This window comes from Magnolia sinica, chromosome 5 (assembly GCF_029962835.1).
Source record: "Magnolia sinica isolate HGM2019 chromosome 5, MsV1, whole genome shotgun sequence".
Lineage (NCBI taxonomy): Eukaryota > Viridiplantae > Streptophyta > Magnoliopsida > Magnoliales > Magnoliaceae > Magnolia > Magnolia sinica.
Window position 1 is genome coordinate 112,726,064 of NC_080577.1, and position 14,669 is coordinate 112,740,732.

Genomic DNA, 14,669 nt, shown 5'->3' on the forward strand with positions numbered 1-14,669 from the left:
GTGACCCCAAAAGGGTTTCAATCATAGATGTTCAATTCCCCTCGTACCTCATGATGGGATCCACAGAACTTGGTGAAGTCAACACAACAGCGAAGTTAGTGGTGTGTATTACACCAGCTAATCCGCTTCTTAGACTAGGATACCAATTCATGTCAATTCCATTTAGCATCAGTTCTATCAAATGCACGCTCCAAAGGACTTAGCATTTTCTTCTTCATATTCCTAATGGGTAGCTAAGTGTTGGGACGAAGTGGCTTGTATTTGCCCCTTTGTCAACCTATAAATGGTCGACAGGACTGTAAACCAATGAATTTATGACAAGCATGGCCTTCAACGCATGATCACAACCCTCTAGGGTGGGACCACCTCTCCGACACATGACTCGGACATTTTTTCTATTTTCACCATTCAAACAGCCAGGATTTCATGAAAGTTTTTTTTTTTTTTCTTGGGAGAAGGTGGCATCATGCCACTTGAATATTATTAACAAAGGAAACATTTACAGATAATTCAAATAGGCCCTAACAAAAAGATATCGGTCCCGCCTATCGTATAAAGCCCTACAAAAGAAACAAACCAAGAGAAAACACAAAAAACCCCTCAGTCCCCGTGGGCATGCCTGAGAGAGCCCAGCCCGGCTTTATTTGACAGGACTGTGCCCCTAACTGACCAAGGTAGGTTAGTGGCTATTGACAAAATAGAGTGGGCCTGAGATGAACTGGCCAACTTAGCCAAGTCATCTGCCACGGCATTCGCTTCCCTGAAAACGTGGGTGAGAGGAAAACTAGCACTCTTTCTTAAGGATTGAATGCGGTCCAGCCAGTAGGTCCAACTGACTCTCGACCGACTATTTCCGTTCAGCAGATCCACAATGAGCTTTGAATCCGATTCAATCTGCACCTTCCACAAGCCTTTCTGTAGGCATAATGTAAGGCCATCCCAAATGGCTTTAAGTTCGGCAATGTTATTGGAACCAATGCTGTACCTAATGGCGTAGGCGAAAATCACGTTGCCATCCGTCCCTCTATAGATCTCACCACCCCTTGAGTTTCCCGGGTTCCCTCTACTGGACCCATCTACATTTAGTTTGAACCATTCCTCCCTTAGGGGAATCCATTTAACCAGCTGCGGGGCCTTTCTCAGCAGCGGCGGTGAAGGGAAGCCCATGATATCCATCGCCTTGGCATCGGTTGACGATCGACTGGGCCAAACAGGGTAGGCCAGAGCTAGGATTTGATCCCGCTAACTACCTTGGAAATAACATCTGCAGGGCGCGCCGCTCTTTCTTCAAATCTAGCCTTGCTCCTTGCCTTCCAGATTTCCCACAGAAGGAACAAAGGAAGTAGCCCCTGGATGGTTGACGGTCTGCCCGAAATTGAGGATGCACTCCACCAGGCATTCAATCTCGTTTCAATATCCTAGTTGGGCCTGATCGCAATGCCGAGAATGGCTCCAAAATGATTCCAAACCGATTTTGAAAGACAACTATGTAGGAACAGATGGGGCAGCATCTCCACAGAACTGGACAGCGCACTTGCCGTGGGACAACACATGCACTTGGAGACCAAGGTTACTCCTCTTGCCTGAACTCTGGAATCAACAGGGATGGCTCCAAGGAGAGCTCTCCACACGAAACATGAAATTTTTGGGGGCATCATCGAGTGCCATACCCACCTGGACCAGCTCTTCCTCAGCCCTGTCATTCAAAACGCTTACTAGCCGATTTAACAGAGAAACTACCTGACGACTCCAAGGGCCAGATATGGGAGTTCGAGGCTTCCGACATACAAAACCCACCTTGAAAAATATAGTTCGTGACTTCCTGAGGAATGAGAGAGAGAGCAGGTGAGGGGGGGAAGGGGCCATTAGTGCCCAGGAAGTCCCTTACCTGCAAGTTGCTGAGACCCTCTAGAATGGGACATGACGTTAGGTGCTGAAGCGGGCTGAGATTGGTCCAGTTATCCCTCCATAGACTACAAGTACCCTAACTTACACGACATTGCACAATACTATCGACCAACGGGAAGCATGCCCGGACAACTTTCTACATTGGAGAACAAGGGGACACCTGCACAGCACCAGCACTGAGGGCTTCTAAGTCCCTCTGATGCTTGACCCTCATCAGCTCCACCCAGGGGCTAGCCGCAGGACCAAATCTGATGGCCCACGCAAGCTTCATCCTGAAAGCCTTCATTATTTCTTGCAGCGAGCGAATTCCCTGACCACCTTCTGATTTCGGAATGGAAATCCTCTTCCAACTCACCCAATGTAATTTTTTTATCCCGTCCGACCAGCCCCAGAAGAAAGAAGTGAGGCTCCGCTGAATAGAGTCGAGGACGATGGCTGGAACGTTGGAGGCTGCTAATGTGTGCACTGGAATACTACATAAAACATGGCGAATTAGGGTGGTCCTCCCTGCTTGAGACAAGAATCTAGCTTTCCAACCATTTATACGGGCGTCAATCTTGTTAATTAGGGGCTGAAATCTCAGCCGATTGACTCTGCCCCTCGAGATCGGAACGCCCAAATACAAGGGATCAGAGGCAGCAATTTTAATCCCTAAACAAGCTTCCATAGCTCTGATTCTTGATGCCGAGAGGGTAACTGGGGCCATGAAAGAGCTTTTTCCCATGTTAATTCGCTGGCCAGATGCCTCTTGAAATTCACCTAGGAACTTCTTCACAGCTATTAAAGACTGTAAACCACCATTTAGGAACAAAAGCTTGTCATCTGCAAACAGAAGGTAGGACAGGACTGGGCAGCCTTGCTTGAGCTTGTATGGCTTGCATTCCCCACTGTTGATTAAGGTTTTGACTCCTTTGCTAAGCACTTCAGCCGCCAGGATAAAAAGATTAGGGGATATAGGATCGCCCTGTCTTAACCCTCTAGACGACTTAAAGAAATCCGTCGCTTCCCCATTAACCAGGACCGAGAACCAACAATTAGCCCAACACTTCTCAACCATCTCAATCCAACGGTCGCTGAAGTCGAACTGCTTTAGGACTTGCTTTAGAAAGGTCCACTCCACCCTATCGTAAGCTTTTTCTAAATCTAACTTCAACACCATATTGCCTCCTCTAGTCTTTCTATTGATATCCCTAAACATCTCTTGGGCTAAAGCTATGTGCTCCGCCATAGACCTTCCCTTCACAAAGGCTGCTTGCTCCGGGGAAATGAGAGAGGGAAGAAGCAGGTTCAGCCTGGAAGCAATTATCTTGGTCATGATCTTGTAGATACAGTTGCATAAGCTTATAGGCCGAAAGTCACAGAACATGGTAGGATTAGGGACTTTGGGAATAAGACATATCAATGATGAGGTGAAGGCCCTGGGGATATCCCCTCCACAGAATAGGTGCACAACAGCTCTATGAAGGTCTTCCCCAATGATGCTCCAGCAGGCCTTGAAAAAACTACCAGAAAACCTGTCTGGGCCGAGTGCCCCGTCCGACGGAACGGAGGAAATTGCCCTTTGCACTTCCTCCAAAGACAGGCAGACCATCAGATTGTCATTGTCAGCTGAAGAGACACACTCAGGACTGGACTGGAGGAGGGCAGCAACATTGGACCGCGCCTCAGAGGTGAAGGCCGCTTGGAAGAAGGCCACCGCTTCAAACTTTATCTGATTTGGATCCGTGATCAGCAGTCCTCGGTTAGATTTGATTGCTGAAATATCTGCTCTTGTAGCTCTCTCGATTGCAGCTGCATGAAAGAACTTGGTGTTTTTATCCCCCTCCTTCAGCCATAAATTTCTGAATTTCTGTTTCCATAAAACTTCCTCGATTTCCACGTTTTGGAGATGAGTTTTGGCCTCCAAGAACCGCCTGTGGAGGTCATCATCAGATGAAAGGTTTATACTCTTACATGACACGAGACAAAAAGGCATTTTTCTATTTTCACCATTCAGACAGTTCCAGTTTCGATGGGATGCAAGGTGTCTACAACAGGACAAGTCTACCATATTGTCAACGAACACCACCAGTAACGGTTCCTAAGTAGGATGATGTCAGGATGTAGATCATTCATCAGGTGGCCCCACTGCAAAGAGTACATATAATTGATAACATCGACCTGATCTAATGGTCCTAACATTCCTATCACAGGACATTTGACCATTTGAATCTTAATTCTCGTGTCCACAAACTAGAAAGGAAGATGGTGTGTCTCCTTCTCCATTCTTTTTTACTCCACAACGTTCTCTAATCCAGATTATCTCATTGGTCTTGAGTTTTGGGATATTATCCATTCAAGGTAGGGAAATTACCAAACTGTGTTACGCATCATACAATCCCATTCACGAATTTTTTCCAAAATTCGGCAATGAAATTCTTACAGCTAGGTTGAACTAGGATCATCATATCCATGCATGCTTTGTCTCACTTGCCATCCATAGTAGGGGCAGCTAGATGGACGGTCCCAAATCTTGAACTCAGCCTGCTACATGTAATGTGAAGAGACGACTCTACCATCATTTCGTGTGAGAATCCAACCGCCTTGACTTTTCCATTAAATATGGAGCGTGGATTGCATCCTGACAATGCCAGCTGCAACTCTGTGGCCCCACCACGATGTATGTGTTTTATCCATGCCGTTCATCCGTTTTCCAGCTCATTCTAGGCCGTGGGCAATAAAATGAGTCGGATTCAAATCTCAGGTGGACCACACCACAGGAAAAGAGTGGTGATTGAATGCCCATCGTTAAAAACTTCCTATATATATATACCACTGTAATGTTTGTTTGCTATCCAACCTATAAATTAGGACACAGTCTTGGATGAAGGTCCTGATTTTTGAATGGGGCTGTATATATATATATATATATATATATATATATATATATATATATATTTCTTTCTTTCTTTCTGGGGGAATTTCCTTCATCCTAGGTCAATCACACCTAATGAACGGATTTGATGAATGATATGGTGGCTCCACCCACAAAACCTATGGTTGGTGTCCAATACCCCATCATTCCAGTTGTGGCCCATCTGAGGTGTGAATCTTGTTGATTTACATTCCCACGGCCTAGAATAGAGGAGTGCGCATAATTGACGAAGTAGATTTCACATATAGAATATGGAGGGTCTAAAGTGCTTGGTTTTTTTTTTTTTTTTTTTGGTTTTTCGCGATGCTGCTTAAAACATGTGTTACATAGGATTCCAGTACCGTGAGGGAGATCGAGACCGTCCATATATTTGTCAAACTACCAGATAAATCGTGAGCCATAGAAACGTTCCTCTCCCACTGAACACTAGTAACAATGGTTAACGATCAAAAACTCAACAACTGGAAGGCTATGATCATCCACATGTGTGTGATGTTCAACCCTGTACCAACTACCAACGCAAACACAACTTTCCAAGAGTAGGATATGGAGGGAAGAGAAAAAGGAGGGGAATAAAGAAATTCACGTACCCTTCGACTCAGTGCCTTGTTCGCTTCGCTAAGCATATGTTCCTGCGCAATCACGACCATGGAGTAATAAAAGGGTGGGAAGATTTCATAACGTCTATACAAAAAAATAAATGAAGTTCACTCCGACTGTGGAGCCGTTCCTTGAATGATTATCCGAATCGTTCATTTTGTGGGCCATGTTTTACTACAACCCTAGAAAGAGTCATCGTGATGCACATGAATACATAATGGCTCATTTTCAAAGGTCAGGATTATCAATAACGCATGATTATAGAATCATAGATTCTATATGGCCGTAACCAGAATATGAACGGTTCAGATCATACTCTTAAGGATACGATCTGGAGGTGGAAACCCGCTGCCACACCATAACGAAACGTATTGTTAGAGTAAGAAAGGTCGGGACTACAGCCGTTGGATGTTGCGTCCGGTATCTACGATTCGTACCGTTGAATCGACGAGGCATGCAGCTGATGGTGTCTTCCTCAAATGTTCCCGTCATTGTAAGATCCTAACAAAGTGAGGACCCCATATAAACGGTTTGGATCACGGAAGATGAACCCACATCTAACGGCTATAGTTCTGTCGTGGAACTGGTAAAACGATCTATATTTTGTCTTATCTATACAAAATCTTTTTGACGATCCTGCGTGGAAGGGTTTTGGACATTAGATCTCGTGTACCAGTTCTAACCATTAGAGCCCATGGTTGGCGATCCTCCACGTCAGGGCTTTGGACATTAGATCTGATCGGCCAGAACGCGATGGTTGATGCTAAGGAAACTAGATCGCCGATCTCTATCGTTGCATACATTAAACTCAAATCAAACCATCCGTTTACGGGATCCACTTTAGATGGTAGATCACACATAATGCAGATTGATCGAATGATCCTAACCACTGATTAATGGCCATTTGCTTGATGAATTAATCTCAGCAGGCATTAACAGTTCACCAATCATTTCAGTGTAGTTTTGAGCAATCTAAAATGCGACCATAGCATGAACGGTTTGATCTAATTAGTTACCGATATACCACTTGTCAACTTCATTGTATTCCGAAGAACATGTGTATCAACCATCCCGATCTGCCAGAGTATCGAAGCTCCTTGTCTTAACGAGAAAGGAAATACAACAGCTTTTTCTAGGTCCACACGCCCGTGAAATAAAGCTCGTGTAGAGGACACACATGTGCCTGCGTGGCACGATAGGTCCAAGATCCAATCCACCCATCAGAAGAACACTACTATATTTATGCTCTAGCCCAATATCCGAGTTGGTCCAATCATCAGATGGGCCACATTTGCAAAACAAATGTAGGGCTCTGAAAAACTGGGCTGAAGTCTTCAAACCCATCCATGTCTTTCTAATATAGGGGCCCATATGCTGAATGGACGAGATCTATTTACGGATCTTGCACCTGTGCCATGCTGGCACATGAGTAGGGTGTGCATGAGCTTTATTGAGCTTGGCACAGATAAGCTAGCGACGCGAATTGCCCATGCCCCCGCCAACGGGAAGTTCGCGCAGGCGGAAGCTGTGTACCACACAACAGAGTGAAAATGGAAACACCCACCGTGGAAGGTTATTACCATATGTCATCCAATCCGTTCATATGGTTACTACCACTCGGATTAACGTAACCCATAAATATTATCCTGATCCGAAACTTCTGTGGCCCCCACGAAGTTTCCAATGGTGGGTGTCCAATCTTCTCTGTTTGGTGTGGTGTGGTCCACCTGAGTTTTGGACATGCCTCATTTTTAGAAATAGTTATATTATGATCTTGAGAGACTGATGGACGGAGTAGATTTTTCAATGGAATCTATGTGGGCCCACATAGCTTCCTCGGTTCCTGTAGGCGGGAGAAGGGAAATTTGATTTAGCCAGCCAGTAATCTATGCCGCTTCCTCATGCTTTGACATCCTTCCTATTTCGGCAGCGTTCTATATTCTACATCTTCCTATTTCAGCAGCCTTCTATACTCTCCACCAAATCGTTACCCTTTCTCCCCCCTCTCTCTCCTTACCCTTCTTTGAAGATCTCCAAGTTGATCGAGCATGCATTGCGTCTGCAAAAAGGGAGAAAATCCAAGGTGAGAGATACTCTAATTACGTATTAAGCTATTTACATTCCCACCGTAAACGTTGTAAACAGTCCAACTATCGGCATTGATTTTCTGGTGGGTCACCAGAGAATAGAACTACCACACGGAACATGTTAGCCACGTGTTCCGAGGAACTGCAGTGAACTTCTGTGCACGTGCACTGAAACACGAAGAGAGATTATGGAAAACAACCACTCGCGTTGCTCTCTCATGGATGGCAGATCCTGACCATCGGTTGGTGCAGTCCAAATGGATGGTTGGGATCACCCGCTAGAAGCCATTTCTGAACAATTCCAATCCTACAGACATTTTTTACGTAGATACAAGATGTTCGTTTGCATGCATTGCCCATGGCCCACTTGCAAAATAACTGGAATTGTCCATCTTCAATGTTATAATGATCATCGCCCAATGTCCAGAAATGGCATCAAATGGTGATCCGAACCATGCAATCCGTATTGATCGAAAACACCACGCAGTACGTATTGCCCATGGCAGGCAATTCCAATGCATGCAAACGAACGGTTGCCGGATCGTCTACAAATGTCTATAATAAAAGCTTTTTCCTACTATTATTCACACCTGCGTTTAAGGGTTATTAACATGCCTGGGACTTATTTAACTTTTACTGCTGTTTGCGCTCTACATTTCTGTGTATGCCATCCAAACCACTCATCAATCAAGTCTCACGGGGATAAGATGGGATGCCCCAAAATCTGATCTATAAATCATTAGGTGGGCCACATCATAGAAAACAATATATATCCGCCCAAAAACTTCTGAATTCACGAGGTTGCCCACGTTTGCGTCTCATTTTTATTTCTTTGTGGCGCCACACCTTCCAGACTGGTTGGATTGCATGAAGAAACTACGGACAACACTCTATCAGAATTGAAGAAAAAGATTTTCTACCAACATTATAAGTATCTGACTTCCTCTGTGAATTTCGATAATGAGGCATTGTTAATTTATTAGTTGGATTCTTATTACTTTTGTATCCGGATGTGTTTGTCAACAAAATATCACTTCCTTTGAAACAACATTTGCTACTTAAAAGCTACTTTTGAAATCACTGTTGCAATGAATTTCAATAATTAGACACTTCACATTATATCTAAGGCCTAGGTGCAGATATAAATTACACCATACTGAGAGGTCCAATAGTAATAATTAGATCTTTCACATTCATATCTAAGGCCCGGGTGCAGATTGAAATTATATCACACTGAGGGTTGTTTGGATGCCTATAAAATCTTAAGTTGTAAATGCTTTATATTTGAAAAAAGTTTTAGGTGTAAACTACTACATCCTATTCTCTTTAGCTTTTAAGTAGTAATTTGTATAAGTTAAACAGATTATGTGTTGGGCTAATTTATGAAGTATTTACAGTATAGCATTTAAAGTAGGTATTCATACAGCTTGGGGCAGTAATCCTGCTAAAATCACAAATCACATTTAAAAAAAAAAAAAATTGATTTTTTGGGGCCTGAGAAAGAATCGAAGCTTGCATGCACCGGATGTCTTGAATGTCCTCCATCCATCGTAGTACAACACAAATGCATTCTGAAAGTTTCTAATTGTGGATGATCTTTTCATCTTATGATGGACGAATTAGATGTATCATACATAGTGTGGCCCTACACATCACAAGTGTGTATCAAGTATTGTGTTCTACCATGTATAATATCTTTTTAGTTGTAAAGAGTTTACTTGTAAAATGAATTACATGATATTTTATGGGGTTTCAGATTACAGCTGAAAGCTGTTTTGATAGCCTGTAACGTCATTGTGGGCAAATGCAAGTATTCAAGCAACCGTGCAATCTGATTACTTTGTAATTCCTTTAAAACTATCCTAAGTAACACTTTCAAGATCTGTAACATTGATTTTAAGGGCTCTTCATTTTGAATACTAGAAAACATATTGTCAGTTGGATGAACTGCATTTTCACAATTCAATTCCTTGAAGAAAAATAACTGTTCAAAGAAAAGACTGAAAAAAGATTACCCGGGTTGATCTGATTTGCCTCAACGAGATATCCAGCTGCCTTTCAAGTGTCTCGAGCTCCTTGCCGCTTAGCGGGCCCAAGTCCTCACCTAGAAGATTCCTGAAGTCCCATAAACAATCACAATCATCGTCAATAATATTTTATCACTATGCTTTTCTATGGACATATCATCACTATATCTACAAATTATTACTATTTTTTAACATCTACAAATTTATCTATATGCTTCAATAGCAGTTTTTGAGTTTCAGCGTGGGGCTTATTTGGGTTGCTCGAATCTTCTAATCTAACCGTGGAAACTGAAGTGTTTTTCTTGAATGTAATGGTTCCATTCTTTGAGAAACCAAAAGCAACTGTGTAAATTGACCTCCATTTCCATGATTTTCCTCAAAAATGACTTTCTTCTATATTCTTTTAAAAAAGAAAAGAAAACAGAAATGATATTTTCATGTTTCTGGGAGATAACTCTCACTAAAACAAACTAGTTATTTAGGATCATTTTCCATGGATTTGTTATGATGTGATGTTTTCATTTACATAAAATACCATAATAACTTCATGCAAACATCAAAGAGAGCGTGTGAAAGACATGAAAGGATTATAATTTTCATCACCCAAGAGAATTTCTAACAGGCCCACACACAAAGGAGCCAGCATGGCACATTGGTACTACATCTAATCCATTCATTAGAGGTTACTAACCCACTGTAGATGCTCTTGCCCTGGAATCAGGTTTTCCCGTGCAGGGTTGGTCACAGGGTAGCGAACAATGCACCGAAGAAATGAAAACACTGCTAATTTTTTTCACGCATTGAAATGTTTCTACCCTTATCAACCAGCTGATGAATGGAGCATATTTACTTTTGGGCCAGAACAGCTACAAAGTCAGATATACATGATAGATGGGTTGGATTTTGCACCTGTCGGCAATGTTAGCACGTGTGACTGAAGGAATGTACATGACCTACCTTGTAGACGTGTGTAGGCTTAACAAACGTCCATACTTCAAACTAACACGTGGGAACTCTAACTTAAAGTATCTTCATTTAAATATGCAATTGAATATAACTACACGATAATGAGTTCATTGGAGTGTAGAAATAAAGTTGTATTTTACCCACCTTCCTATCCTGAGGGTGCATTTGGTTGCACTACGATATTGTGAAATTTCATGAAATTTAATGATTAACGAGTCTAATTTGCTGCAAGATGTCATGATATTTCATGAAATTTGGTGTAACCAAACACACTCCATGGACTAGTCTCGAAATTGCAATTGTATGTTTATTTCAAGTTGAAATCAGTTATTTACTCTCTATTGAACTAATTATCACAATTTAACAAAATAGTGTAACCAAACATGGCCTACAGCCATAACGATATTGAGGTGCCCATGTTGGAACAAAATAATTAACTTTCAAACGTTCAACCTTTGGGACCGTTGTAGTGCCTCCACGCGGGCCTTAAGCTTCAGATACTCCTGATGATAGCTCTGCTCAAATCAATGGACGGAAATGAGTATATATGATTATTAAAATATAAGACAGTCTTGCTATTCAGAAACATAAACCTTGATATAATTCAGGTTTGTTAGAGTGTAAACTGCTTCAATGCGTTTTGATTTGAAGGGACCTTTGGATGTGCCGATCACACCAACTCACACAACATGCCCATTTTCATTGCGCAACACAACTTTGAAGATGTGCGCCAACATGATTTATTAGTTAGTTCCACACCATTTATCAAAATTTTCGGACCATTCTAGAACATAGGCCTAAAAATGAGGCACATCCAAAGCTAAAGTTGACCCACCACAGAAAGCAATGGGTTGAAACCTTCCTAAGACCAAATGTGAGGTTTATTTACCATCTAACTGTTGGTAACGTCACATGCTTGATCGGAGACTTCTGTGGCCCAAATAAGTTTTCAATGGTGGACGTCAATTCTTATTGTTTACCTTTGAAAATTTTTTGGGGCCACAATGGCTCTGACGAAACTGTGATATATATATATATATCTCGGGAGATTAGATAGCAAATAAATCTCACGGTGGTAGCTGTGTTAATTCCTTATATTTTTTTGTATTGTGTTCTACTTGAGGAAAACGTGATGTTTAATGGAAGTTTATTTCGTTCATTAGTTTGTAAGATCGTTTTAAGACGGGGGTTAAAAAATGAATTAAATCCAAAACTCAAGTGAGCCGTACGTGAGGAAAACGTGTGTAGGTAAATTCCTACCTTTGAAATCTCCCCAAGTCTATCGTGATGTTTATACACCATCCATACTGTTTATTAGGTCATTCTTATTGGGATGAACTGAAAACGAAAAAATTAGCCTGATTCAAAACTTTTGTGGCCCAACGCTTGTTTCAACAGTGAGGTTAAGTCCTCTGTCGTGCAGCCCACTTAAGTTTTGGATTTGCGTCAGTTTTGGGTCCACGTTGATTCCCGTCGCAGGAGCATGAAATCCGCATCCGTGAGGTAGTGTCATCGGCAATGACATGGAACAATGAGAAGCCACGGCTCAGGATTGGAAATTACCACCAACGCAGTTTAAAAGCATAAATGCCTAAAATGCACTTATCAAGCCCGTAATGAAAGCACTATTTAAAGAAGTTACAGTGGAAATTTCAGATTTTTTAATTTTTCAACAAATCAAAGGCTGTAATTTCGGTGCACATTAGGAACAGGTTGGCTAGCCAGCCCACCTTTAATGTCATCACACGTGCCAACTTGCAAGTGTGTGGAACATACCAGAAAAATAATAAAAGCAGTCCACATCAAGCAAGTTCTTTTAAACCGTCCGTTTCCACCATACAAGGGCGGCCTACCGGATAGGTGCAACGTCTTGATCTATGCAATACTCATCTACATGTTGGTGGCCACCCAATGAACGGCTCCTATGTTCAACAGACTTTCTGAGGTTTACAAGCGTATAGTTAGGGAGAGACAGATCTAATTAATAGAAAATCAAATAAAAAGGAAGGTTTCCGTTATCTAGCTAATACTCATCACTATAATTAGATACGCTAGAATCTGCTGATGTTTTATAGAGTTGTCACCCTATTCTAAAATAGTCTACTTTCCAAATATCACGTCCTTCTGTTTCTCAATTGCATGAGAAAATCTCTCTCTCTCTCTCTCTCTCTCTCTCTCTCTCTGTCTCTCTCAAAATCTAATATTCCATCTCTCCCACATACCTGCTAAAATATCATCTTTTGCTTCTCCGTAGAAATCCATCATCCTTTTTTTACTCGGTTCTTGATATTCTTACGAGTTACAAAGAACGCCATTATTCTCCATTGAATGTAAGTCCTCCATCTGATCTCATCCTACAATGATTGCAAGCATTCATTTCATATCTTTAAAACTCATGGTGACTCACTACAAATTCGTCCAGGGTCCTTATAATTGTTGGGGTTCCCAAACCAGCTGCTTCCAATTTTAATCGTTTTCGTTGATGATGCTGGACAGAGTTGAGTAATTTCTTTCTAAAGCACATTGGGGTTTCCCTTATATTTCAATCTTTTCAATATGGGTTTTCTTTCTTCTTCGCAGGATTGGAATGGAGGGATTAGTTGTGAGGAAAAAGACTTCAATGGATGAAGAGATGGTGAGTATGATTTCGAATGCAGCGATGGCAGCGGAAGGTTCTGATTCGAACAGCAACAACAACCCAATCCGCCCAATCAAACGAACAAGACACGACAACTCTGACACCTCAGTAAGATTCAAAGGTGTAGTGCTGCAGCAAAACGGCCACTGGGGCGCGCAAATTTACGCAAATCACCAACGCATTTGGCTGGGAACATTCAAATCAGAGAAGAGTGCAGCCATGGCCTACGACAGTGCGGCCATCAAGCTTCGAAGCGGAGACTCTCATCGCAACTTCCCATGGACTAGCCTCACCATCCAAGAACCCAAATTCCAAGACCTTTACACAACAGATGCAGTGCTGAACATGATCAAGGATGGTTCGTACGAGTCCAAGTTCGCTGATTTCATCTGCACCCAAACGTCGAACATGACGAAAGATGTCAATTTCGACCTAAGGGATATCCCTGCCGAACAAGGAGGGATGTTGTACCGACAACTCTTTCAAAAGGAGCTGACCCCGAGTGATGTCGGGAAGCTCAACAGGCTAGTGATACCGAAGAAGCACGCAATGAAGTACTTTCCGCAGCTTCCAGAAGACATCAGGGAAGGAGATGAGAGCGGGAGCGGAATAGACGATGTCCAGCTGGTGTTCTTCGACGACAGCCTGCGGTCGTGGAAGTTTCGATACTGTTATTGGAAGAGTAGCCAGAGCTATGTGTTTACAAGGGGGTGGAATCGGTTTGTAAAGGAGAAGAAGCTGAAAGCGAAGGACGTCGTTACGTTCTACAGGTGCGAATATAGAGAACGGCTGATGGACGAGAAGGCATTTTGCATGATCAGAGTGGAGCATGGCGGAGGTGGAGACGGCGGTGGTGGAGATGAGGAGACACCTAAAGTTGTAGTAGGGAAGGTAGAGTTGCAGCTTGGGTTGGGAGGGTGGTCTGGATGTGGGTCGGTTGGGGAAGGGAGAAAGGTCGATGGAGAAAAGGAGGAATTTGTAAAGAAGAAAGGTGTCAGATTGTTTGGAGTGCAGATCAGTTGAGTTTGTGTAGAGTTTCTTAGGGTTCTTTTGTTTGAAGGTCTTAACAGCAACCTTTGTGGATTCTATGGGCCATAAATCAGGCTACATTTTGTATGAAATCGGGGAATCTGATTGTTTCCAAGCTAGATGAATTTGAAGGGCCTGATTTGTGGGCTAGGTAATCTACATGGTCTGACCCACATGATGTCCGTCTTGCATCTTACGTTGGCATGTGCGGCTGCTAGTGAAACCAAGCGAAAAATGACTGCTTTCCGTAGATTATAGATTTGTTGTGTAGATTTCCCAAATGCTCCCGAGGGATGTCCAATGACGTCGTTGATTTTTACTAATTCATGGGAGCAGCTTTTTCATCTTCGCTTACTGAGATTAGAACCAAAAACTTTCCTACTCTGGCAGAGTAGGACCATACATCCATATACAGCCGTCGTAGGCAGCTTCCACGTATTGCTGCCCACAGTAGGTGGGGCGTATAGTCCAAAAACAGCATTAGACGATCATAACGACCA

The 14,669-nt window shown here is 42.5% G+C and overlaps 2 protein-coding genes across 4 annotated transcripts in view; one reads left to right on the plus strand and one right to left on the minus strand.

The window, feature by feature from the left end:
- The window catches only part of LOC131246766 (agamous-like MADS-box protein MADS4), a 62,683-nt gene that overhangs the window by 9,104 nt on the left and 38,910 nt on the right, over window positions 1–14,669 (minus strand). For 2 of the 3 annotated variants that reach the window (XR_009171496.1, XM_058247155.1), the window contains exons 3-6: window positions 10,956–11,017; window positions 9,525–9,624; window positions 7,440–7,481; window positions 5,413–5,454 (exon numbers count right to left, since the gene is read on the minus strand). Coding sequence is in view for 2 of the 3 variants with exons in the window: in XM_058247155.1 (XP_058103138.1) it covers window positions 5,413–5,454; window positions 7,440–7,481; window positions 9,525–9,624; window positions 10,956–11,017 (246 nt within the window). In the remaining variant the exon portion in view is untranslated. The remainder of the gene's footprint in view (window positions 1–5,412; window positions 5,455–7,439; window positions 7,482–9,524; window positions 9,625–10,955; window positions 11,018–14,669) is intronic. The other variant, XM_058247156.1, reaches the window with a different exon arrangement.
- LOC131246765 (AP2/ERF and B3 domain-containing transcription factor At1g51120-like) lies at window positions 13,090–14,250 on the plus strand. The gene has a single exon (XM_058247154.1). It carries the CDS (start codon window positions 13,090–13,092, stop codon window positions 14,161–14,163), a length of 1,074 nt encoding a protein of 357 aa, XP_058103137.1. The 3' UTR covers window positions 14,164–14,250.

Bases quoted from the DNA above. Each gene is read 5' to 3' on its own strand.
- LOC131246765 (XM_058247154.1), top strand. From the start codon at position 13,090: ATGGAGGGATTAGTTGTGAGGAAAAAGACTTCAATGGATGAAGAGATG.